Here is a 25,678-nt window from a genome sequence, read left to right on the forward strand (position 1 = left end):
AATCAGATCCGGCCTCAATATCCTTTGGATAAAGACTCTAAATGGCCACTTAAGGGCACTCTAGATCCCAATATTATCAGGGACCTTTTCAACTATTGTGAGCGTCGGGAAAATGGAAAAAGCCATCATACGTTCAAGCAGCTCTCCTCTCTCCGTTCTGAGCCCTCTCTCTGCAACTCCTGCTCTCCTGCAGGAGTCCTCTTAGCTCACACCTCCCCTACGCCTGCTTCCAAAGGGACAAAAGATCCTACCCAGGACTCCTTCTCCTTGGACCCAGCGGATGAGCCCCCGCTATACCACAATTCTCTTTCTGATGAAGTCTCCACAGCAACTGTCCCCTCAGCCCCTCCGCCCTTCTCTCCTCCTGCCACATGCTCATGGGCTGCTGCTCCCAACCCTCATCTCTGTGTCTTCTACACGAGGTCGCTGGGGTGGATGGTGTAATCCGGGTTCCTGTGCCTTTTCCTTTGTCAGATCTTTCACGATAGAAAAGCAGGTTGGGTCCGATACTCCAAGTCCCACCACATAGATCAATATCTGACTCAATCATATGATTTGACCTTCCGTGATGTCTATATGATCTATGGACCTCCTGCCCGAGGGGTGCAGGCGAGTTTGGGAGCAAGCTAGAAACTATGCTGATGATGGGGCTGGGGATGTGGCTCAAGCGGTAGCGTGCTCGCCTGGCATTGCGTGTGGCCCGGGTTCGATCCTCAGCACCACATACAAACAAAGATGTTGTGGCCACCAAAAAATAAATAAATAAATATTAAAAAAAAAGAAACTATGCTGATGAGGTACATCAGACCTCCCCTGCCCATCCAATTGGCATGGAAGTGGTCCTCGATCTGGAGCCCAATTGTGGCTCAGAGGTAGAGTGCTCTCCTGTGCGTGCGTGAGGCACTGGTTTTGATCTTCAGCACTACATAAAAATAAAGATATTGTGTCCACCTATAACTAAAAAATAAATGTTTAAAAAATTATGAAAACCTCCAGGAAATCATCCAAGATAAGAATGAAAACCCTTCAGCATTTTTAGACCGCCTGACCAAGGCTTTATTACAATCTATACTAACCTGGACCCTGAGACTCCAGATGGGAGACCACTACTATTGACCAACTTTTTCTCCCAGAGTTTCCTTGATATTAAGGCCAAACTAAGGCACCTCAAGAGGGGTCTCTAACTCTCCCAGCTGAAGTTCTGGGAGTGGCCTTTAAGGTGTATAAAGGGAGAGACTAGAAGGCCCGGAAGCAGAAATATCAGATGCTCACTCAAGCCCTCTGTCTGGCCTCAGCATCTGTCCCTGGTTCCACTGCCCTGTGGAAGGGTCCCTCAGGACCATCCGGACCCTGTTTTAACTGTGGTCAGGCAGGTCACTGGGCTCGTATATGTCCCAAGCCTTGCAAGCTTCTGGGCCCTTGTCCTAAATGCCATCAGGAAGGGCACTGGGGCGTTGAATGTCCCTGAGCCCATAGCAGCCCCTGGCCATCTGGCCCTTCTGGTTCCCCTTTCCAACTCTTAGGACTGGCTGCAGAGGACTGACGAGGCCCAGGTCCCCATCGCCAGACCACGACCATCACTCCGTGGGAACCCAAGGTAACTGCGTATTTCAGGTGGGCCTGTCTCCTTCCTAGACACGGGGTTACATATTCAGTCCTCCAGGAGTTCTAGGACCTCTATTGTGGGGTAGGGGGCAAACCTTACCAATCCTTACAGACACCTAGACTTGTTTGCGCTTTTGGTTCTCTGATTTTTACCCATTCCTTTTTGGTCATTCCACAGTGCTCTGTCCCCCTTATGGGAAGGGGGCTACGTGTTCCTTCTCCCCTCACATCCGCTTCCATCCAGACTCACCTGCCGCTCCCCAATCCTCACCCTTGCCTTAGCACCATCCCCTCTTCTGTCTGCCAGTGCCTCCCATTACCCCCGCCCAAGGTGGGCCCTGCTGTCTGGGATGTTTCAAGTCCTTCCATCAGCCTCTCACCAGAGACCCCTCCACGTTCTGGCCTAATCACAATACCCTCTCTCCCGACAAAAACTCCTAGGCTTGCAGCCTATCATTCAAGACTTCTTGCGAAAGGGATTCCTTAAACTCATCCTCCTTATAACACCCCCATCTTGGCAGTGAAAAAAAAATAAAAGGCCCAATTTTTCCTACTGCTTGGTCCAAGACCTCTGTTCCATCAAGTCTGCGGTCGTCCCAATCCATCCCATGGAAAAATGCCTTCTTCTCTATTCCCCTCCATTCTAACTCTCTTACATTCCCTACCCCTCCCTCGCCTGTTATCTCTACAGGTTTCCCTGGTGGAAGATCCCAGTCTTACCTTCCACACCTTTAAACCCTGCTACTCGCCTCCCCTCTCCTCCTCAGGACTCTTCCACCTCTCCTCCTCTCACCCATTCATGCATTGAAACTCTGGAGGAGCTTCTTCCACATCCCTGCCACGTATAGGAAGGTCCTTTACTCCAGGGGACATACACATGGTTTGTTATGCTAGATTCGTGGGACCCCAATAGACCTCCAGGAGCCGAATCTGATGCAATCACACAAGAGTCTTTATTGCAAGCTCGAGCCTGGACTCACAACCATTTCTGATGCAGTGGTCCCAGGGAGTGAGTCCCAGCCCTTTGTTCAGTGAGATTTTATAGGTTTTGGGGGGATACTCTATGCGCCACAACATCACACAGCAAATCATTTCTTACTGCGGGAAAGTCAAACGACAACTCTTAACACTGATTAGCACATTCATTGGTGGGAACAAGTTGGGTAGGAGTGATTGGCTAGTACAAGAGGGGGATTCCTTTGAACTGATTGGTTTAGGCCACGAGGGGAGTACGTGCTGAACTACATGGTTTCCCAACATGTTATCAACCACCATAAACTACTGGGGGGTCATCTGGTATTCCAGGTATTTTCCCTGTCTCATGCTGATTGGAGGTTGCTAGGGGGGTTGCTATGGGTCCTTACCTAGCCTAACTGAGTCAGGGACACCTGGCACTGCAGACCTCTCCGGTTATTTATAGACAAACAACTCAGCAGGGTGGGTATGTGCCTAGGAGTGCTCTGTGGGGTTTTCCAAGGACAAGGGCCACGCCCCCTCCTTGGACAGGCCTTGAGGTAGAAGCTGCTGTTATTTATTTTCTAAAATGTTGTCACATCAGTTTCTCAGGTTCACAGATGGCTTCTCTGTTATGCTTGAATTTGGGACCCCCAAAAGACCACCAGAGACCAAGATCGATGTAAGCAGCAAAGAGGTGTTTATTGCGAGCTAGCTGGGTCCTCCACACACACATAGCAACTGGTGAAGCTGAGAGGCCTGAGTCCAGGGTTTGCAGCAGTTTTATACACTCTTTGGGGGAAGGCAGGGACTTCACATACATCATAGCATCTCTTAGCAAATCATCACACACCTTGGGAAAATCATACAACAACTCTAAAACATGATTAGCACATTCACTGGCGGGAACAAGTTGGGTAAGGGTGATTGGCTAGTACAAGAGGGGGATTCGTTTGAACAGATTGGTTTAGGCCATGAGGGGTGTACATGCTGAACTACATGGTTTCCCATGTAGTAATCAACCACCATAAACTACTGGGAGGGTCATCTGGCATCCCAGGTATTTTCCCTGTCTCATGCTGATTGGTGGCTGCTAGGGGGTTCCTATGGGTCCTCACCTAGTCTGACTGAGTCAGGGACACCTGGCTCTGCAGATCTCTCCTGTTTTTGTAGATAAACAACTCAGTAGGGTGGGTATGTGCCTAGGAGTGCCCTGTGGGTCTTTCCAAGGACAAGGGCCACACCACCTTCCTTGGACAGGTTTTGCTCTGAGGTAGAGGCTGGTTTTTCATATTCAAGACCAGATTCAAAAGATCTCTAACCAAACCGTGCACCAGCTTCTGTTACAGGACTTTTCACACCCTCACCAAAATTGGAGTCAGCATTGCCCAGCACCTCCTGACCATCACCACTGCCTCAATGACATCCTGATGCCACTCCTTCCCAGCAGGAAGAAGCTACAGAAGGTTGATCTACACCCCTGTCCCTTAAGGCGCTCAATAACAAAAAAGGGGGGAACATAAGATCCTTGCTTAGCATCTGGACAGCCATCTTAAATAACAACCACCATTTTAAGGAAAAAATTTTGCTTTCCTGCCCAGGGGGGTTTCTGAGAAGGGCATATCACCACTTCCTCATACCAACCCCACCCTTAGCCACCAGAATTAGGACCCAACCGGCTCTAATCCCTGAGCCTGCCCCATAAAAGTCCTGAACCCCAAGCCTGTTTTGCCTCTGTCCATCATGGAGAGATGTCCCTTTATTTGTCAGTGTACTTCTGCCTGGTCTTCCTGTTCCTCATTTTCCTTTCACCTTTTAATGCAGCAACTCCAGGCTGAAGCATGAGGACCTCAAGTTTGAGGCCAGCCTTAGCAATTTAGTGAGGCCCTAAGCAAGTTAGCAAGGATCTTATCTCAAAATAGGAAAGAAAAATGAATTGGAGGGCTGGGGATGTGGCTCAGGCGGTAGCGCGCTCGTCTGGCATGCGTGCGGCCCGGGTTCGATCCTCAGCACCACATACAAACAAAGATGTTGTGTCTGCTGAGAACTAAAAAATAAATATTAAAAATTCTCTCTCTCTCTCTCTCCTCTCTCACTCTCTCTTAAAAAAAATGAATTGCAGATACAGCTCAGCAGAAAAAACACCCCTGGTTCTATTCCCAGTCCAAAAAAAAAAAAAAAAAAAAAAGAAAAAGAAAAAAGGGAAGAAATGATAGGACAGTGGTGCTGAGGGCCATTGCCAAGTAGGAATGACGCATCGAAATTTCCTTGCCAGCGTACCCCATGTTGCTTAGAGGAAGGACTCCTGGAAATGGACTTGCCTTGGACATTCGCTGTGACATTGCATATATGTTTGAGAAAGGTGACCCTGCTCAAGGACCAGGGTGGATCCAGGTTTAGGGTGTATCCTGCAGGTTTTAGGAAGTATCCCGGTTTAGGACAATTTGGGTTTAGGGCGGTTCCAGGTTTAAGGTTATTCCTGCTGGGAATAGGGCATATCCTGCTGCCCGAGTTCCCGTTGAGTTCTCGTGGAATTCAGAAAGTATTTGGGATTAAAAGCCTGGTGGAGTACTGAATGCGGGCAGAACATGGATTTCCCCAGAACGTGTTTGTAGATGGCCAGTGTGAGTTCGGGAATAAAGAATTGCTGTTTGAATCTACAAAGCTGTGAGTGGCTCGTGATCTTGTGCCCAGCCAGACTGCGGCACAGTGGCTAGAGGGAAGATATGGGAATCAAGAGTTTTGTTAAATTTGCTTAGTCTGGCATCAAACTCAGGATCCTCCTGCCTCAGCCTCCCAAATTGCTGGGATTACAGGTGTGTGCTCCACCATGCATCTGCCAAGGATGATATGAAAGTCCAATAAGAGATAGGGGAAGAAATACTGCTCAGATCAATATCAAGTGGCAGGGAGCAAATCTAAGCCCTAAATACCTTTCAAATTTATCTCCTTACTCCATACCTGTTACATTGCTCCAGTTCATGCCTTCATTATCTCTGGCATGTATTACTGCAATTGTCTTAGAAGAGGTTTCTTTTTTTATTTTTTAGAGAGAGTGAGAGAGGAGAGTGAGAGAGAGAGAATTTTTATTTTATTTTATTTTTTTAAAAGAGAGAGTGAGGGGGGGAGAGAGAGAGAGAGAGAGAGAATTTTTAATATTTATTTTTTAGTTCTGGGGATGTGGCTCAAGCGGTAGCGCACTCGCCTGGCATGCATGCGACCCGGGTTCGACATACAAACAAAGATGTTGTGTCTGCCGATAGCTAAAAAAATAAATAAATATTAAAATTCTCTCTCTCTCTCTCTCTCTCTCTCTCTTAAAAAAAAAAAAACATTTTTAGGTATAGATGGACACAACACAATGCCTTTATTTCTATGTGGTGCTGAGGATCAAACCTGGGTCCCACCTGTGTGAGGGGGAGCGCTCTACCACTGAACCACAGTCCCAGCCCATCACCAGTTTAAAATTTTCAGTGAGTCCCTTGGATAAAGCAAAGTCCTGACTTGCCTTTCAATTCTAATCTCTCATCTCGCCCTGTCTTAGACTTTGTGGCTTCCTGTGCCCTTGGTCTGGAATAATGTCTTTATCATGACTAAAGTTGCACTAATTTTTATTTATTTATTTTTGTAGTACAGGGGATTAAACCTAGAGACACTATCACTGACCAACAAACCTAGCCCTTTTTATTTTTTATTTTGAGAAGGAGTGTCATGATGAGGAAGCTGTGCCATTAACAAAAACAAAACATGTTTCCACAATGTCAATACCACTTTCAGCAGTGGCAATTCACTGAATACCCGTGGGTCACCTGAGAGTCATAGCAGGTAATCACAGGGTTTTTTGCTTTTTTGGTACTGGGGGGGTTGAACCCAGGGGTGCTTTAAAACTGAGCTACATCCCTCATCCTTTTTATTTTTTAGACAGGTTCTCCCTAAGTTGCTGAGGGGCTTGTTAAGTTATGGATGCTGCCTTGGAACTTGTGATCTTCCTGCCTCAGCCTTTCAACTCACTGGGATTAGTAGTCATGCACCACCCTCACACCAGTCTGTAGATATTCATAGCTAATAGTGAAACAAAAGAAATGAAAGAACCTGCAATCCTAGTGACTTGGGCAACTCAGGCAGGAGGATTGCAATTGAGGCCAGACTCAGCAACTTCGTCAGACCATGTCTAAAAAAAAAATTACAAAGGACTGAGGATACAGCTCAGATGCAGCCCTTGGGTTAAATTCCCAGTACAAAAAACAAAACAAAACAATCCTAAGAACTTACTCAGGGTACAGAACTGCCAAAGTGCAGGAACTTATTCTAGGGCAAGATCCAGAGGGACAGATGTTCTTTTCAGGGTGTCATCTTGTAAGGGTCCGGCGAAGCGTCGGAGAAAGAGACCACACGAGACTAGCTCCATGCAATGGCAAGGGGATCCGTTTATTAGGGATCCGTTCCAACGCGTTGGGGCCCTGTGCTCACTCAGGAAGGGAGAGCAGCCCAGAGCCCAGAGCAGAGGTCAAGCAGAGCTTAAGTACACTTTTTGGAGAGGGCGGTGGGCTTTGCATACATCAGAACAAATCATCATGAGGCGCGGGGAAATTGAACAACAATTCTGATACGTGATTAGTCCATTCATTGGAGGGAACAGTTTGGGCAGGGGTGATTGGTCACTTCCAAGTGGGGCACACATTCAAACTGATTGGTCCTGGGGCCTATATGCGTACATGCCATGTTACCTGGAGCCCTTAGCTATTAAACAACCAGGGAATCAATGGAGATATTTACTGAGCAGCTCCCGCATTGTCCTAACAACTTTACAGACATTACAGGTTCCGGGGATAGCAGGGGAATTGTTTACTTTTTAGCCCAGGCCTTGCAGTCTAGAAGCTTTACAATGCCCTAGTCTTTTACACTTTAACTCAGACTTTTGCAGCTTAGAATCAGCTTAGAAATTTTACCCTTACAATCTGGAGTGGGTAGTCCACATGGTAAGAGAAACCACACTGTGCCAAAGCCCAAGGACAGAGATTGGGGTCCATCACTGTGGGGATTTTCTTGGGCAAGGCTGTTGGGGAGTGAGCAGGTGACAGGGTCCTTGTGCTTTGGTGTCCCGTCTCATAATGATCCTCCATGATTTGATAGGTGTTGGATGGGATGATAGGTTGTTTCACTTGGTGGTCTGACTGTAAGGGTAAAATTTCTAAGCTGATTCTAAGCCGCAAAGCCTGAGTTAAAGTGTAAAAGACCGGGCATTGTAAAGTTTCTAAATTGCAAGGCCTGGGCTAAAAAGTAAAAGTCTAGGTATTGTTAAAATTCCTCTGCTACACCCAGAACCTGTAATCCCTGTAGCTGTTAAGACAATACTGGAACTGCCCAGTAAATATTTCCACTGATTCCCTGGTTGTTTAATAGCTAAGGGCTCCGAGTAGCTAGGCACGTAGGCATCCAGGCCCCCAAACCAATCAGTTTAAATGTGTACCCCGCTTAGGAATGACCAATCACCCCTGCCCAGCCTGTTCCCGCCAATGAATGTACTAATCATGTCTCAGAGTTGTTGTTCAATTTTCCCGCGCCTCATGATGATTTGTTCTGATGTATGCAAAGCCCCCTCCCCACCCCCCCACCCCCGCCCTCTCCAAAAAGTGTACTTAAGCTCTGTTTGACCTCTGCTCTGGGCTCTGGGCTGCTCTATCTTCCTGAGTGAGCCTGGAACCTCAGCATGCTGAATTAATAAATCCCCTATGCCAATTTCATGAAGTCAGTCTCTTGTGTGGTCTCTTTCTCCGACGCTCCGCCGGACCCTTACACTGATATGTTCTATATGCTTATGGGCCTTTTTTTTTTTTTTTCCCCTAGTTAATGCTTTATTCACTCAAATCACTCAATACAATTTCTCTCTAGGTTTTTTTTTTTTTTTTAGAGAGAGTTTTTTAAAATATTGTTTTAGTTGTAGATGGACACAATGTCTTTATTTATTTTTATGTGGTGTTGAGGATCAAACCTGATACCTCATGCATGCTAGGCAAGTGCTCTACCACTGAGCCACAACCCCAGCCCCAGAGAGAATTTTTTAATATTTATTTTTCAGTTTTCGGTGGACACAACATCTTTATTTTATATATTTTTTAATATTTATTTTTTAGTTTTTCGATGGACACAACTTATTTTTATATGGTGCTGAGGATCGGACCCAGCGCCCTGCGCCTGCCAAGCGAGCATGTTAACTACCACTTGAGCCATATCCCCAGCTCCACTCTATAGGTTCTTAATCAAGAAATGACAATCCTTAATGCTAGGCACTGCAATAGAGATGATCAATTCACAGCAAACAATTCTAGATTAACTCTAAGCACTGCAAACACACTTAATCATGACAGGTTCATGACAGACATTCCCTCTGCACGCTAAGTTCAAGTGTCAGATCAAAAGTCTCAAGCCTTAGGGGCTGGGGATGTGGCTCAAGCGGTAGCGCGCTCATCTTGCATGCGTGCGGCCCGGGTTCGATCCTCAGCACCACATACCAACAAAGATGTTGTGTCCGCCGAGAACTAAAAAATAAATATTAAAAAAAAAAATTCTCACTCTCTCTCCTCTCTCATTCTCTCTTTAAAAAAAAAAAAGTCTCAAGCCTTAGGCTTTGAACCAAGACAGACTTTTCCTGGGGTGGAGCTGAGGGGCCACTTGAGGAGAGGGTCATAGGAAGAAGTTGCAGCTCTCACCAGGGTCAAGATGTGGCTGTAGAGTTTGAGATTGGTGAGGAAAACGCACAGGATCAGGCAAACAATGAAAAAAAAGTTCGGGATGTCAGTCCAGGTTCTTATTAGGCTCTCAGGCTGTGTGCATCAGTGTCGGCTGGCTGAATGTTTGTTCATTTGCGCCATTTATTCTAAATTTTGGGCTTTTGACCCCCTTTTAATCCTTATCAGCTGCACCAGGTCTCTTAGTTACATCATTTACCCTGAGGTGAAAACATCAAGTCTGGTGGTCCCCACCCTGATCTTTTTGCCTTTGAGAAAGGACAGCCTGCCTGAAGCTTCAATCTCAGTTTATCAGGGTGGGGAGAAGTGACTTATTTGTGCCTGAGGGCCATACTGTAGGGCTCCCTTAGGAGTGCCTGGTGAGACTGTAGGTTTCAAACCCATTTATAAATGGAGTTGCTTAGACTCAGGCCTAAGGCTATCCTTACACTGAATTGCTTAGTGAGGATGGCTTTGAACTGGGATCCTCCAGACTCTGCTCCGAAGCCGCTGGGATTACAGGCATGCGCCACGCCTGGTTTTCTGATACACCCATGCATCCACGTGCTTCTAATTCAGTAAATTCACAGGTGGATAATTTTATTAGCACATTTAATTTATCAGTTTGTGCCGTTCAGTTGTGCTTGGCTCACAATGATGGGTGGTGGTTTACTCAAATGAGGCGCAGTCATTCTACGTCTCAACAGGCCCACTTCATGCTTTGACCCTCACTACTCTGCCACTGAAGCTTATTTTGAAACTGATATTTTCCCCTTTCTTTTTTCTCTGTAATCATGGGGTACACAAGATTAACCTTCTTCCCACCGAGGCCAAATTATCTGTACTTAAGCTCACAGACCACAGGAATGAAGGCGTCTGACTTGGGAGTTGGCAACCACAGACCTAAGAAATGGCTCTCAAGGCTACAAAAGAATTATGATTTCTGACAGGGCACAGCTGGAGTATAGCCTTTGAATCACCTCTTTTAAGAACCCTCTGTTCCCCTGACAGAACCTCAGCCTCTGGGACAGGAGTCCCTTGTATCTCTTTTGCTAGCAAAGCCATAAAATTTCTTTTTCCTTTTCCTCAAAATTATCTTTCTTATTGGATCAGCATAGGGGATAAGGGCCATTTTTTGTATCAACTTCAGCAATTAAACTCAAAATGGAGTAACTCATAGCCAATTACCACTTTATAAAATGGAGTAACTCAGAGTGTAACAGCGGTCCAGTTTGTGCTTTGAATATATAGTCCTTGCTGCTTTGCCACTGCAACTTATTTTTATTTATTTTTTAAACATATATATTTTTAGTTGTAGATGGGCACATTACTTTTATTCTTACATGGTACTGAGGATCAAACCCAGTGCCTCACACTTGCTAGGCAAACACTACACCACTGAGCTATAACATCAGCCCCTTATTTTTGTTTTCATATTGAGGTTTGCACCCAGGGGTGCTTAACCACTAAGTCACATCCCCAATCCTTTTTGTTTTGAGACAGGGTCTCGATAAGCTGTTTAAGGCCTTGATAAATTGCTGAGGCTGGTTTTAAAATCCTTCTGTCTCAGCCTCCTGAGTCAGTGGGATTACAGGTGTGTTCCACCAAGCCCAGCCCTGCAATTTAGTTTTAAAATTGATGTTTCTTTTCCTTCTTTCCCTCCTCCCTCCTAATCTCTCCCTTTCTCTCTTTCTGGCTTTCGATAACCTTTCTTCCCTATCTTACACAGATTTATCTGTCCTTAAGCACACACTCACCACCCACCCACAACAAAGTATTCAGATTTGGGAATGGCACCAGAAGATCTAAGAAATGACTCTCAGATTAATACTCAATTACAACTCCAGAGAGAGAACACAGGGAATGTAGCCTTTGAATCATCTCTTTAAAAGCCACCGGTTCTTGCTGATGGGCATAATCGCAGGTTCTGGGACAGGAGTTCCCTGTGTTTCTCCTTTGCTAGCAAAGCACTAAAATTTTTTCCAAGCAGTGTTCTCCTTATTGGATTAGCATGAGGGACCAGGACGGAGCTTTTGGTAATCTGGCCGGCCCCTGAGCAGTGTAATCTCAGTCCCTGGGATTACACGTGTGCTGTGGCACACTATTCCATTCTTTTTTTAATTGGTAGATTCGGGGGTTCTTCGGGGAAGCCTTTTTTCAAGTACTCCACCCACTACCCTTCAACAAACAGGGAAGGATATCTTTGAATTTCTAAGGCTGGACCCTCACCCAACTCCAAGGGCAGGAACCACTTTTTTCATCACACCTAAAGAATCCAGTTCAAGGTTACCCAGCTGGAGAGCAGTTGACTCAGAAATTCGAGCTTAGACCCCTCCTTCTTAGAGCTCCCATTCAAATGTAAATTAACAGCGTCACTCGCAGCAGGAAAACATTTAGATAAAGGTTACTTTTTATGCCTCCTGGCAGAAATGGCTGAAAGTAAATGATTTCGTGCCCGGGAGCCAGGGAGGAGGGAGCCAGGCGTGGTCACGCCGCCCGAAATCCCTACACTCGGCTGTGGCAGAAGGTTCGCCAATTTCGACTTCCAGGCTCAGCAAAGGAGCAAGACGCTGTCTTAAACAAAAACAAAATGTAGTTGAGTGGTAACGAGCTCGTGGATTTGATCCCCAATAACAACAAATGGTCAAGAAACGGGAGCCCACACCATCTGCAGCGGCCCTAGCCACGCACCTGCAAGACTACATATTCCAGCGCGCCCCGCACCAAGGGGCAGCACGCAGTGCACGCCGGGACTTGTAGTCCCGTTCTAGCTCAGGAATAAGCCAAGAACGCCCCGTGACGTCAGCGGGCTCGGGAAAGGAGTCGGAACCAGCTCAGGCTCAAGTTAAGTCTTCCTCAAGAGAGGTGACCCTGGTTTCTGTGGTGACCCGGTTTCTGCTGTAGACAGGGCCCACCCCGCAATCCAGGAGGACCTATGGTGTGCGTTGAGTAGCCTCGCGCGTATTCCACTGTTAAAGGGGAAGTACCGGAGGCAAGGACACTCAGCCTTCTGCCCCACGGTCGCGGGCTTGTTAGAATAGTGGTACGCAGGACGCTACCCTGGGGGTTGAGACGTTGCTTCCCCCGCTGCGGCGGTGAAGACGTGGCAACACTGTCTTGGCCAGCCTCTCCCCCTTCCGCCGCTTGTCCGGTTAGAGGCGCGGGTGGCGCAGGGGCTGCTGGGAACGCGCATGCGCCCACCGCTGCGGGGAATACACCTTCAACGTCCGTGGGCGCGGGTGGTGTCGGGTGGCGGCGGCGGCGCTTTGCGGCCAGTCGTGCGGGTTGGGCGCGGGCGGGCGCGGCAACAGTGGCGCGCACAGGTGATTGACTGGCCATCTGGCTGAGAGAGCACTTGGTCCTCTTCGCTGGCAGGTGGCGGAACCCGTTCGGGCGGCAGCGGAGGCGGAGGCGGCCCGGCTTGAGGGGCGCTCGTTGTGCCAGGGCCATGGCCCCGCGGCTGCAGCTGGAGAAGGCGGCCTGGCGCTGGGCGGAGACGGTGCGGCCCGAGGAGGTGTCGCAGGAGCACATCGAGACCGCCTACCGAATCTGGCTGGAGCCCTGCATCCGCGGCGTGTGCAGGTGAGGCCCGCGCACCGGGCTTCGCGGGACCCTGGCGCTGGACCTTGGGAAGCTGGGGCGGGTTGGGGGAAGGAAGACGGCGGCCCTTTGCGTGCATTTGGGAGGCGCAAGGAAGAGCCAGGTCGAGGTTCCCCCTTTCTGCGCTCTGCGCGACCTGGGAAATGCAACCCTCCCGGGCTCTGCGCGGAGGTGATGCTGTTGAAAGCCCTTTAGAAAAGGTGCTGGGTTCTTATCCAGAAGATGGCGGTGAGGTGGTTGAAGGTAGGGACCGAGAGCCAAGCAAACATTGATGGTTTGTCTGTCTTGGTCACAGCTAGGCGTTTTCACTTGTTAAAAGGAACTTGCTGGAAGTGAGCTTCATCTTGGTAGCCGTGACGCCAAAGGCCTTATCATCTTAATATTGTGTTTGGAGAGAGCAGCTTTAGGGAAACCTTTGGTTAACTTACGTCATCTGTACCCTCCATCCCCGCTTGACCTTCCCTCGCTCTTTGAGATCTAGTATTTTAGTTTTCTCAGTTTTTTTTTGGGGGGGGGGCGGGGGTCGTCCTGATTGCATACGACTGCGTATTTGAGCCATGCAAATGTTGTTCTCTTTTGCTTTCCCTTAGACTGCGTTTTCTTAACACTATCTTTTAGATTGAATCGTTAGGCATTGTGGCAGTCTTTTGGCTTTTTCTCTCGCCTTGTAACTGTATTTCTAGTTTTCTTTCCGGAATGTTGAGTTGACTTGGCCAAGCTGGGCTTATTCAAGTGAGTAGCCTTCTTTCAGCAGGCATTTAGTAAATGCTTTCTGGAGCTTTTTTTTTTTTTTTTAATATATATATTCTTAAGTTTTAGGTGAACATAATATCTTTATTTTACGTTTATGTGGTGCTGAGGATCGAACCCAGTGCCTTGTGCATGCTAGGCAAGCGTTCTACCACTGAGCCACAACTCCAGCCCCGCTTTCTGGAGTTTTTACATTCTGCTGTGGGATCCAGAAGGAATGGAAGTTATGATCTCTGGCTTTGGAGTTACCTTGTTTAAGAAGTGGAACAAGTTAGGAAGCTTCCAGAAGTATAGCAAGCAAATTATTCCAAGTTCAGGGCATCTGGGGCACAAGGAGGGTAAATCTGACTCCCAGGTGTAAGTTAGTGAAATGATTGACATCTGCCCTGTAAATTTATTTTGGTAGTGGGGATTGAACCCAGGTGCATTTTACCACTGAGCCACATCCACAGTCCTTTTTTATTTTTTATTTTGAGACTGGGTCTCACGAAGTAACTTAGGACCCTGCTAATTTGCTGAAGCTTTGCCTTGAACAGGGTTCTCCTGCCTCAGTGACTGGCCTAAAGCATTTAAACAGCTTTGTTGAGTCATATTTTGCATATCATACAATCTACCCATTTAAAGTGTACAATCCAGGTGTTTTTTTTTCTTATATATTTGTGGAGTTGTGCACCCATCACCACAATCTGGTTTATAACATTATTGGCTTGTGTGTGTGTGTGTGTGTGTGTGTGTGTACGTGCGCGCGCGTGTGTGTGTGCTGGGGATTGAATCCAGGGCTGTGTGCATTCAAGGCAAGCACTGTACCAACTGAGCTATATCCCAGACCACATTATTGGCTTAAAAAAAAAACAAACCTGTACCCATTAGATTAGCACTGTGTCCTGCCTTGTCCCCCTCGATTGCCTTCCCTGCGAGCAATCACTGATCTACTTTTTGTCTCAGCCTATTCTATACATTTCATATAAATGGAATCATACAATATGTGGCCTTTTGTATCTGGCCTTCACTAAGCTTATTTTTTCAAAGTTCCTCTGTTAAGGCGTGTATCATTATTTTATTCCTTATGGCTGAATAATCTTGTGTGGATGTACCACATATTACTTTTTCAGTGCTAGGGATTGAACCTCACTGCTAACATCCTCAGCCTTTTCATTTTTTCTTTTGAGACAGAGTCTTGCTAAAGCTTCTCAGGCTGGCCTTGAACTTGTGATCTTCCTGAGTCACTGGCATGCACCACTGCCCCTGACTATCCATTCTAAAGTGGATAGATATTGTCTGTTTTTTAGGATACATACCTAGGATTGCATCTACTGGGTCATATAGTAATTCTATGTTTATCTTAAAGTGGAACTGCCAAGTTCTTCCAAAACAGCTGCAATATTTTATATTCCCACTAGTATCCTATGAGGATTCCAGTATGTTCATCCTCACCAACCCTTGTTTCCTGTTTTTTTTTCTTTGTTGTTGTTGTTGTTTTGTTTTTTAATCAGACCACCTTAGTGGATGTGCAGTGATACCTTTCCAGAATCTTGCACATGCTAGGCATGTGCTCTAATACTGAGCTACACACCCTCTATCCCTTTTTGTGGTTTTGATTTGCATTTCTTTTTATTGTCTGAGAATGCATTGCGTATGTGTATCTGTAACAGGGGTTCACTTAATGTTTTGACTATACCTTATTGCTTTGAAACTTACATCTTTTTTTTCTTTTTCCCAGCCTTCTCCTCCCTGATCTTCTTTTCCCCATCTCTCCTCCCTAATCTCATTTTCTCTGAATCATCTCTTTAAAAGTCCCCTTTTCTTGGAGCTGGGGTTGTGGCTCAGTGGTAGAGTGCTTGCTTAGCATGTGTGAAGCACTGGATTCGATTCTCAGCACCGCATATAAATTAAAGAACAAAATAAAAGCCCACCGATGTCTAAAAAATTTAAAAAAATGAAAGTTCCCTGTTCTTGCTGATGGACAGAATCACAGCCTTTGGGACAGGAGTCCCCTGTGTTTCCTCCTTTTGATAGTAAAGCAATAAACCATCTTTTTCCTTTTTCTCAAAACCCTGTCCTCGCTATTGGATAGACATCTAGACAAGGACTGAGCTTTCGTCAACATCTCTAGCAGTTTACATGTTTATTAGTTGATGGACATCAGAATTATTTGTTGGCTATTATGAGTAATACTTTTGTGAACGTTTGGTATGAATTTTCCTATGGATGTTTGTTTTCATCCTTCCTGGGAATAGATAGATGTAGGAGTGGACTTGCTGGGTCATATGGTAACTAACATTTTGAGGAATTGTCAAGTTGTTCCGGGGGCTCACAGCAATGTGTGAAGGTGCCTGCATTTCCTCACCTTGCACTTGTCTGGCTCTCCTGGTTTTGATTTGCATTTCTTTGATGAATAATAATATTGAACATGTTTTGATGTGTTTATTGGCCATTTATATATCTTCTTTAGAGAAATGTCTATCCTATTCCAGCTCTGTTCCTTTTTTGTTTGTGCTGCTGAGGCCCTAACTCAAAGCTTTGGTAATGCTAGGCAGGTGCTCTGTCACTGAATCCCTTTCCTAACCTACTTGTCTCATTTCCTCATTGGCACACCTCGCTTTTCCTCCTTAACCCAAATGAACTTTTAAAAATCACCAGTTTTGTATAATTGGTTTGCTAGGTGTCATGCTCCATGAGCCAGTGCCCTTGTCTGTCCTTGCATGTCATCCCTGCATGTCTTTTCTGTTATCCAGGGCATGTGTGCCTGGGAGGACTTCATCCCTTACCAACTGTTGCATGAAAGCAAAATCCCCTGCTTAAGCCCAGGCATTTTCTTCCCTTTTTTTTGGTATCTGTTAAAATCAAAATTTGGGTGGCGGGGAGAGTGCTAGGCAAGTCTCTATCACTGAGCCGCATCCTCGGCTCTGCCTTATTATTATTATTTTTTTTTTTCAAAAAATAGACTTCATGGGGCAGGGATGTGGCTCAAGAGGTATCGCGCTCGCCTGGCATGCGTGCGGCCCGGGTTCGAGCCTCAGCACCACATGCAAAGATGTTGTGTCCGCCGAAAACTAAAAAATAAACATTAAAAAAAAATTCCCTCTCTCTCAAAAAAAAAAAAAAAATCTGGTACTGGAAGACTTCCAGCTTTGCGGTGGCTCCCCCCCTCTCTAAAAAAAAAATGGACTTCATTATATCATTTAAGTATGTAGCATGCTGTTATGGGAGAGATGTAGATAGTAAATGTTGCCACAGTGGAGTGCATTAACATCCAGCATTTCGGTTATTTTATGTGTGTGTGGGTGGGGGGGGCAAAAGTAAGTGACATCAAGTTTTGTAGATCTTAATTGACTTTGTAATTTTAGAATCAGTAGTCTGGACCAAAAATTATTTGGAATGCTCCCTGCTTTATCTTTTGTGGTATTGAACCTGGTGGAGTTCTACCACTGAACTACATTCCCAGCCCTTTTTATTTTACGTTTTGAGACAGGTTCTTGGTAAGCTAAGGGACGCTTTCGCCAAGTTGCTGATTTTTTTGGTACCAGGAATGGAACCAAGGGGTATGAGCCACATCCCCAGCCCTTTTTATTTTTTATTTAGAGACAGGGTCTTGCTAAATTGCTTAGGGCCTCACTAAGTTGCCAAGGCTAGCTTTGAACTTGTGATCCTCCTGTTTCAGCTTCCCAAGCCACTGGGGTTACAAGTGTGTGTCACTGTGCCTGGCTAGATGTGTTATAAATTATTTAACCAGTTTTCTATTGATGGACCTTTGGGTTTTCACATTAAAAAAAAATACATATATATATATATTTATATATATATTTATATATATTTAGTTGTAGGTGGACACAATACCTTTATTTTTATGTGGTGCTGAGGATCCAACCCAGTGCCACATGTGTGCCAGGTGAGCGCTCTATCACTGAGCCCCAGCCCCAGGTTTCCAAGTTTTGATATTACAGACAGTGCTGTTGGGTGTTGAGTATCTTCCCATAGATTGTAGGATGATAAATTGGTGGTGTAAAAGGCATGGCTGCCTAAAATTTTGACAACTGAGTTGTGTACAGTGCCCTCTTGTAATGTATCCACTTCTGAGGCTGAGAGAGGAGAATCACAAGTTCCAGGCCAGTCTCAGCAATTTAGTGAAGTCCTAAGCAACTTAGTGAGACCCAGTCTCAAAATAAATAAATAAAGGTGGGGGTTGGGACTGTAGCCCAGTGGCAGAGCACTTGCCTAGCTTGTGTGAGTCACTGGGTTCGATGCTCAACACCATATGATAAATAAATAAATAAAGGCATGCCGTGTATCTACAACTATTATTGTTTATTTATTTTTATGTGGTGCTGAGTATCGAACCCAGGGTCTCACATGTTCTAGCAGCACTCCACCACTGAGCCACAACCCCAGCCCCTGCATCTACCACTGTTAAGAAAATAAAATAAAAGAAAAAAAATAAAATGGACTGTGGATCTAGCACAGAGATAGAATGCTCCTGGGTTTGATCCCTAGTAGTGCAAAGAGAAAACAAAAAGATATACGATAAACATTCATACCCTTTAACACTGCCATCTACAGTTGAGTGCCTCTATTACCTGGCCAGAGCATTACCAATTCTCACCACCAATCTGATTAGTGAAAGATAACATCTTTTTTTTTTTTGAAGGGAGGATACCAGGGATTGAGCTCAGGCACTCAACCACTGAGCCACATCCTCAGCCCTTTTTTAATATTTTATTTAGAGACAGGGTCTCATTGAGCTGCTTATTACCTTGCTTCTGCTGAGGCTGTCCTTGAACTCTCAATCCTCCTGCTTCAACCTCCCAAGCTGCTAGGATTACAGTTGTGTGCCACCCGCCTGGATTTAAGATAGCATATAAACTTCCATTTGTCTGTTTTGCTGGAGGCATTGAGCATCTCTTTTTGTATTTATTCTTTGTACTTCTGTGAATGGTGTGATGGTGTGTTCTAGATTGTGCGGTCATGCTTTTTTTTTTTTTTTGGTGGTACTCGGAGTTTAACCCAGGGGTATCCTACAACTGAGCTACACCCCCAGTCTTTTACATTTTTATTTATTCTGAGACAGGGTCTTACTAAGTTGGCAAGACTGGCCGCTCACTTGCCAGCCTCCTGCCTCATCCTTTAGGTGCGCTCCTCCATGCCTGGGAGAGCTAGTAAGATGATTCTGGCAACAGATGCATAAGAATGTTTCTTTTGTGATAATGAAGTATGATGTAATTTTTTATGTATAAGCTTGGTTGTGGTGGCACATAATCTGTGATCCCAGCAACTTGGAAGGCTGAGGTAGGAGGACTGCTAGTTCGAGGTCAGCTATTTCAGCAGGGGAGGGGAGGGGGGATAGTAGAGAATAGGATAGACAGCAGAATACATCAGACACTAGAATGGCAATATGTAAATCAATGGAAGTGTAACTGATGTGATACAGCAATCTGTATACGGGGTAAAAATGGGAGTTCATAGCCCACTTGAATCAAACTGTGAAATATAATATATTAAGAACTATGCAATATTTTGAACGACCAACAATAAAAAAAAAAAGACTCAGCAATTTAGTGAGAACTTTCTCAAAATAAAGAATAAAAAGGGCTGGCGATATAGGTGAAAGGTAGAATTTCCCTGGGTTCAATGCCTAGAACAGTAGGAAACAAACAATGGAACAATACCCCTTCCTGGCTCTCCAGAGCAAGCTTGCCTATGTTTTCTCCTATTGCTCCCTGCCATGTTCTTCTTCCTACTCCAAGGTAACTACCATCCTTATTTTGAACACCACAGATTTAGCCTGTGTTAAACTATGTGCAGCTGTGGTTCCTTCTGCTCAACACTGCAGGATCCATCCACACTGTGGGTAACAGAGTGTTTGTGTTAGTGCTGTGTGGTGTTCCATTGTGTGACTGCATCTTATCTTTCTCCTGGTGATAGTTTTTTTTTTTTTTTTTTAAGAGAGTGAGAGAGAGGGGGACAGAGAGAGAGAGAGTTTTAATATTTATTTATTTTTTCTTAGTTCTCGGCGGACACAACATCTTTGTTGGTATGTGGTGCTGAGGATCGAACCCGGGCCGCACGCATGCCAGGCGAGCGCGCTACCGCTTGAGCCACATCCCCAGCCCTGTATTTTTTATTTTAAGACAGGGTCTCCCTAAGTTGCTAGGGCCTTGCCTAATTGCTGAGGCAGACCTCAAACTTGTCATCCTCTTGCTTCAGCCTCCCGGGTTGCTGGGATTACAAGTGTATGGCCACTACACTTGGCAGTATATATACTTTCTTTTTTTTGAAATAGCATCTCACTCTCTCACTAAGTTATCGAGTCTGGACTTGAACTTTCCATCCTCCTACCTCAGCCTCTGAAGTATCTGAGATTACTGGGGGTGTGCCACTGTGCCCAGCTTATATATACATACAGATTTTGATAAACTGAATTGGTGCATCATAGCATTTATTTAGCCTTAGGAGATAATGTCATACTGTTGTCCAAAGTGGTTGTACCATATCATACCACACATGTTCCTCTGCATGCTGTGGGCTGGTTGTGAAAAGCTTACTCGGGAATAGTTTTTTCACACAGTTGGGGGTAAGACAGCTTTGTGACCTTAAAGATCCTGCTGTCTTGCTGGAAGGGGGAAGGGCAAGAGAGCATGTGCTCCCGGAGGAATCTCCTTATTTATAGGGAAACTAACAAAGGTTTTTTGATAGAATGTTCTTCCCCAAATAAGGCAGGGGGTGGCCTGGTCAAGCTCCCCGAGGTAATGCCCAGGTCCTGAGCCATGAGGAAGCAAAACTTCTTTGCCCAGTGAAGGTGGAGGCCACCTGCATTCCGCAGCCTACAGGGAGCTGCAATGCCAGACCTGTACTCTTGGCTCAAGCCTGAGAGGATGCTTAACGTAGCTCATGGGCAGCCCCCCACAATATCATGCTCTCATGAGCAGGAGAGAGGGGAGTTGCTGCATTTCTTCTAGCACCTGTTAGAGGTGTTGTGGTGTGGCCTGATTTTTTAATTAACACTCATAACAAGTATATGGTCTAAAAAGTACTGCCTATTGGGCTGGAGATGTGGCTCAAGCGGTAGCGCACTCGCCTGGCATTTGCGGGGCGCTGGGTTCGATCCTCAGCACCACATAAAAATAAAATAAAGATGTTGTGTCCACCAAAAACTAAAAAATAAATATTAAAAATTCCTCCCTCTCTCTCCCCTCCCCCCTTTTTTTTTTTTTTAAAGTACTGCCTACTAACTCATTTTGCCTGCCTGCCTGCCTGCTTGCTTATTTTATTTATTTTTGCTGGGGACTGAGTGGGAAGAAATTGGGATCCTCCTGCTTGCTTCAGGCTCCCCAGTAGCTATAATTACAGGTGTGTGCCTCTGCCTGCTCTAAGGTCCTTTATTGTGGATACAGATGCTGTGGTAAATGTACACCTTGCAGGGACCTTCTACTCTTGGCCCTTTTGTGTTTTTTTTTTTTTTTGGTAGTGGGGATTGAACCCATGGGTGCTCTAGCATTGAATTACACTCTCAGCTCTTTAGGTTTTTTTTTAAGAGACAGTGGAGAGAGAGAGAGAGAGAGAGAGAGAATTTTTTAATATTTATTTTTTAGTTCTCGGCAGACACAACATCTTTGTTGGTATGTGGTGCTGAGGATCGAACCCGGGCCGCACGCCTGCCAGGCAGCGCGTTACCGCTTGAGCCACATCCTCAGCCCAGCTCTTTAGTTTTTGAGAGACCGGATCTTGCTAAATGACAGAGGCTGGCATGGAACTTGCAGTCCCTTAAGTCTCAGCCTCTCAAGTAGCCCAGAGTGCACCATAACTCCTGAATATTTTACCTTTCTTTTTCTTTGGGGCTGGGGATTGAACCCAGGGCCTTGTGCATGTGAGGCAAGCACTCTACCAACTGAGCTATGTCCTCAGCCCTTATTTTATCATCTTAGTTAGATCCCTAGTCCATCTGGAATGGATTTCTTTCTTTCTTTTTCTTTCTTTTTTTTTTTTTTTTTTTTTTTGGTGTGTGTGGTGATTATCAGGCACAGAACCTAGGGGTGCTTAAACCACTGAGTCACAAATGCAGCCCTTTTTATTTTGAGACAGAGTCTTGCCAAGTTGCTAAGGTTGGCCTTGAACTGGAATGGATTTCTTGTCAATCGGGTAGGGAGGGCATGGAAGAATTTAGAATTACTGTTCTCTATGATTGTATTAGTTAGCTTTTGAGTACTTCAGTGAAATGCCTGACACAGGCTACTTGTGAAGAAAAGAGGTTATTTAACTTACACAGTTGTGGAGGTTCAAGGGAAGTTGTATGGTGTGGTGAGGGCCCTCTTGGGTACCTCAGATCACCTGGGATGGCAAGCAGTCACATCGAATGGGAAGCCAGAGAGAGTCTGGGTGGGGCCAGGTGCAGACAGTGGCAACAACTCTTTGGAGAACTGCCAAAGACTAGGCATTGTTTGTGAAACTGCCTTAATTCTTTCCCAAAGGCAGGGCTCCACCCTGGGGACCATGGGCTCAATCCACGGAACCTGGGGGACCCCAGCAGACTGTCCACATCATAGCTGTGGTTTTAGCAAAGTAGAACAGTGCTACTTGAATGACTGCTGAGAGTAAATATGTCGGAGACTAGAAAAAGTGTGGTCTATAAGCAACCAAAGGGCAGTCAAACACAGGATCAAAAAGTGTGCGACTGTGTGTGTTCTACAGACAGGTGTAGCCTGCGTGGGATGTAGTTGTGCTGACTAAAGGCCTGTGGGAGCCACCAGGAGGAGACAGTTGAGAGGACAGAAGGACAGGGTGTTGGTTTGGAGGTCAGCCCTAAGAGCCCCTCGGATTTGCTTCTGGGAATGTTCCTCGGGATAAAGGAGGCTTGGGCTGTGGTCAGCCATAGCTGACACACCAGTAAGATTAAGAACTTTGTGGTGGGGCTGGGGTTGTGGCTCAGCGGTAGAGCGGTCACCTAGCATGTGTGAGGTGCTGGGTTCGAGCCTCAGCACCATATAAAAATAAATAAGTAAAATAAAGTTGTTTTTTTTTTTTTTTAAAAAGAACTTTGTGGAACTCTAGCTGTCTGTCACAGATCTGGTTTCCTCCTCATGCTGTCAAGGACAGTGGGATTCTTCTGGTTCTTTTTCTTTCAGTACTGGGGATTGAACCCAGGGGCGCTCTACCGCTGAGCCACATCCCCAGCACTTTTTGTTTTTTATTTTGAGACAGGGTTTAGCTAAGTTTCTCAGTGTCCAGAGTGGCGCTTTAATAATTACTCGAAGGCGGATTGTCTTGGAATGCATGTGTGTATTTGATCACACCAATTATCAAACACAAAGCTAACTCAGTTCACAGTAATCAAACAAAGCAAGCACACCACAATCCCAGGGCAACCGTGAGTCCCAAGGTGCCTCGGATGCCTCGAGACTTCTCTTGGCTTGAGAGCAAACATTGTCTCTGTCCAGTGGTTTTCTCCAGCTGATGGTTGGACGACAGGGAATGGTGGAGTCAATCCAGGGATGGACAGCAAGGTGGCCAGTCTCCACTCCTATGCAGCAGGACAAGTGGTTTAAATGGTTTCCAGTTAATATCCATTGGTTGCACCCAGAGGGAGTAGTAACTGGATATGCCCATGAAGTAACCTTGGCAACCATGCATTACTTGGCCTGTCTCTAGATGATAGTTCTTGTCAGTCACATCCTGACACTGCTGAGCATGCCTTTGGCCAGTGCTCCTTAAACTCGGGCTGGCCTTGAACTAGTGCTCCTCCTGCCTCACCCTCCCAAGTAGCTGGGGTAAATGATGTGTGCCACTGCAGCAGGAAAAAGTTGTACAAGTGGCATGAATACTTTAAAGGCTTTCAATACAACAAGTTACCAGGATCTGCTCCCACTGCTGTGAGTGAGGATTTGAGCATTCCCGTCCTCCCACTCTCAGAAGAAAGAGGGTATGTTTTGATCACCTGTGAAGTTGGACCATGAGGCAGTGTTTTTCAAATGGTGTAAAAAGCCTGGGAAACACCTCATCCTCTTTGGAGAACTGAGAAGTCCCACTGTCAGGCAAAGAAAGAAAAAGGAAATTTTTTAGTTTATATTTAAATAAACCTGTTTAGATAGGGAAAGACTACTTGACTTGCCAATGAGTGCCCCACCCAGAAACTTTTTCCTTTATTCCCAATTTGGAAGGTAGCTTTTTACAAAGGAGATTAATAGTCTTTTCAGATAGTCACTTTCAGTGCCCTTGCTTGGCTAGGCCCCCTTTCCCGAAAAACCTACATTTTAGGCCAACTGGATTAATATGGCAATTAAGGAGTCTTGGGGCATATTTATAACACATAAGCTGCAGGTTTTTGGGTTTTTTGGGGGGTGCGAGAGGAGGGGTGCAGTGTTCTGGGTATTGAACCCAGAGCCTTGGGTATGCTAGGCAAGTGCCCTACTGAATACATTCCCATCCAGTAAGCTGCAGTTTTTGATTCCTTAAGCTTTTGTTTTTGTTGTTACTACAAAAATTTTTGTTGAGGTATAATCACATACTACTTCACCTTCCGCAAGTTTTTTTTGTTGTTGTTCTATGAGATAGGGATTGAACCCAGCGCTTTGTGTATATTAGATAAGTGACCTACCACTGAGCTATGTATACCCCAGCCCTAACTTTTGAGATTTGGAAAAATAAAGGTATTTAATTTTTGTTTGGATGGTTGAATTCTTAAGTTTTATTTTATTTTATTTTATTTATTTTTTAAAGAGAGAGTGATAGAGGGAGAGAGAGAGAGATTTTTTTTTTAATATTTATTTTTTAGTTATCGGCAGACACAACATCTTTGTTTGTATGTGGTGCTGAGGATCGAACCCGGGCCGCACGCATGCAAGATGAGCGCGCTACCGCTTGAGCCACATCCCCAGCCCCTTAAGTTTTAAAATATATGCTTAGGCTCAAAAAAGTTAACTTTTGCTGGGCTCAGTGTCATACACCTGTAAACCCAGCTACTTGGAGGCCCAGGCAGGAGTATTAAACATTTGAGGCCAGCCTAGGCATAGCTTAGTCATTTCATTTTAAAATAAAAAAGGAGTGAAATGTAGCTTAGTGGTAAAGTGTCCCAGGGTTCAATCCCCACTACTGCCCTTTTCTATTTTTTGTGGTACTGGGTCAATTCTTTTCCAAATGTATTTTGCCCTGGTAGATTGGGGATATAAATGCTAGATGACAGGTTTTGATCACTTTGTTATTATGTTTGCTTGCGTCTTTCACGCCTAATCTCCACCTTTTTGCAGGGGGTACTTGGGATTGAACCCTGGGTGCTTAACTATAAGTTACATCCCAAGTGCCCCCATATTTAAACAAACAAAAAAAAATTGTAATTGTAGATGAACAGGATGCCTTTATTTTTATGTGGTGCTGAGGATGGAGCCCAGGGCCTCACACATGCCAGGCAAGTGCTCCACCACTGAGCCGCGACCCCAGCCCCAAGAGCGCTTCTGACACTGGAAAGTTCTTCACATTTGTTCCTGCTTAGCTCACTCACCCCTGTGGGCAGCACTGTTCTGATTTCTGTCTACACAGATTAGTTCCACCTATTCTTGAACTTCATATTAATGGACTGTAAGAGTGGTTGTCCTTTTATGTCTCTGTTCTTTTGTTCAAAAAAATTTAGATTATTTATAAGTATTAGTCTTTTACTTAATAGTGTTTGTGGTATGAATATATAATTTGTTCCACTGATGGACACTGGATCACTGGTTATAGGTTTTAATACACTTTGGGGGGGATCCTGGGGATTGAACAAAGGGCCTGGCATATGCTAGGCAAGTGCTCTACCACTGAGCTGCACCCCCAGCTTTTGCTTGCAGTTTTTAACTGAGGTGTATAAAAGTTGCTGTAAATTTTTGTGTACAACTTGGATACTTGCATTCATTTTTTCTTGGTCCCTCATTCTTATGTACAGTTACATTGTATATATGTGTCAAAGTTTAATTAACCAATCTCCCATAAATGGACGCTGGGCTTGCTTTCATTCAGTCTTTGCTATTTGCAACAATGCTTCAAGCAGTGGCTTTGATTTAACTTATTTTGCATGTGTG

At 45.3% G+C, this 25,678-nt stretch overlaps 1 protein-coding gene across 3 annotated transcripts in view; it reads left to right on the forward strand.

Moving 5' to 3' along the window:
• The first annotated feature begins 12,500 nt into the window (after positions 1 to 12,500).
• Positions 12,501 to 25,678, forward strand: part of USP48 (ubiquitin specific peptidase 48) — a 68,832-nt gene continuing 55,654 nt past the window's right edge. For 2 of the 3 annotated variants that reach the window (XM_081306965.1, XM_081306963.1), the window contains exon 1: positions 12,501 to 12,869. In XM_081306965.1, the coding sequence (XP_081163091.1) occupies positions 12,736 to 12,869 (134 nt within the window). In that variant the 5' untranslated portion in view covers positions 12,501 to 12,735. The remainder of the gene's footprint in view (positions 12,870 to 25,678) is intronic. The other variant, XM_081306964.1, reaches the window with a different exon arrangement.

Source organism: Spermophilus citellus, assembly GCF_964194105.1.
Source record: "Spermophilus citellus genome assembly, chromosome: 9".
In the NCBI taxonomy this organism is placed as follows: Eukaryota; Metazoa; Chordata; class Mammalia; order Rodentia; family Sciuridae; genus Spermophilus; species Spermophilus citellus.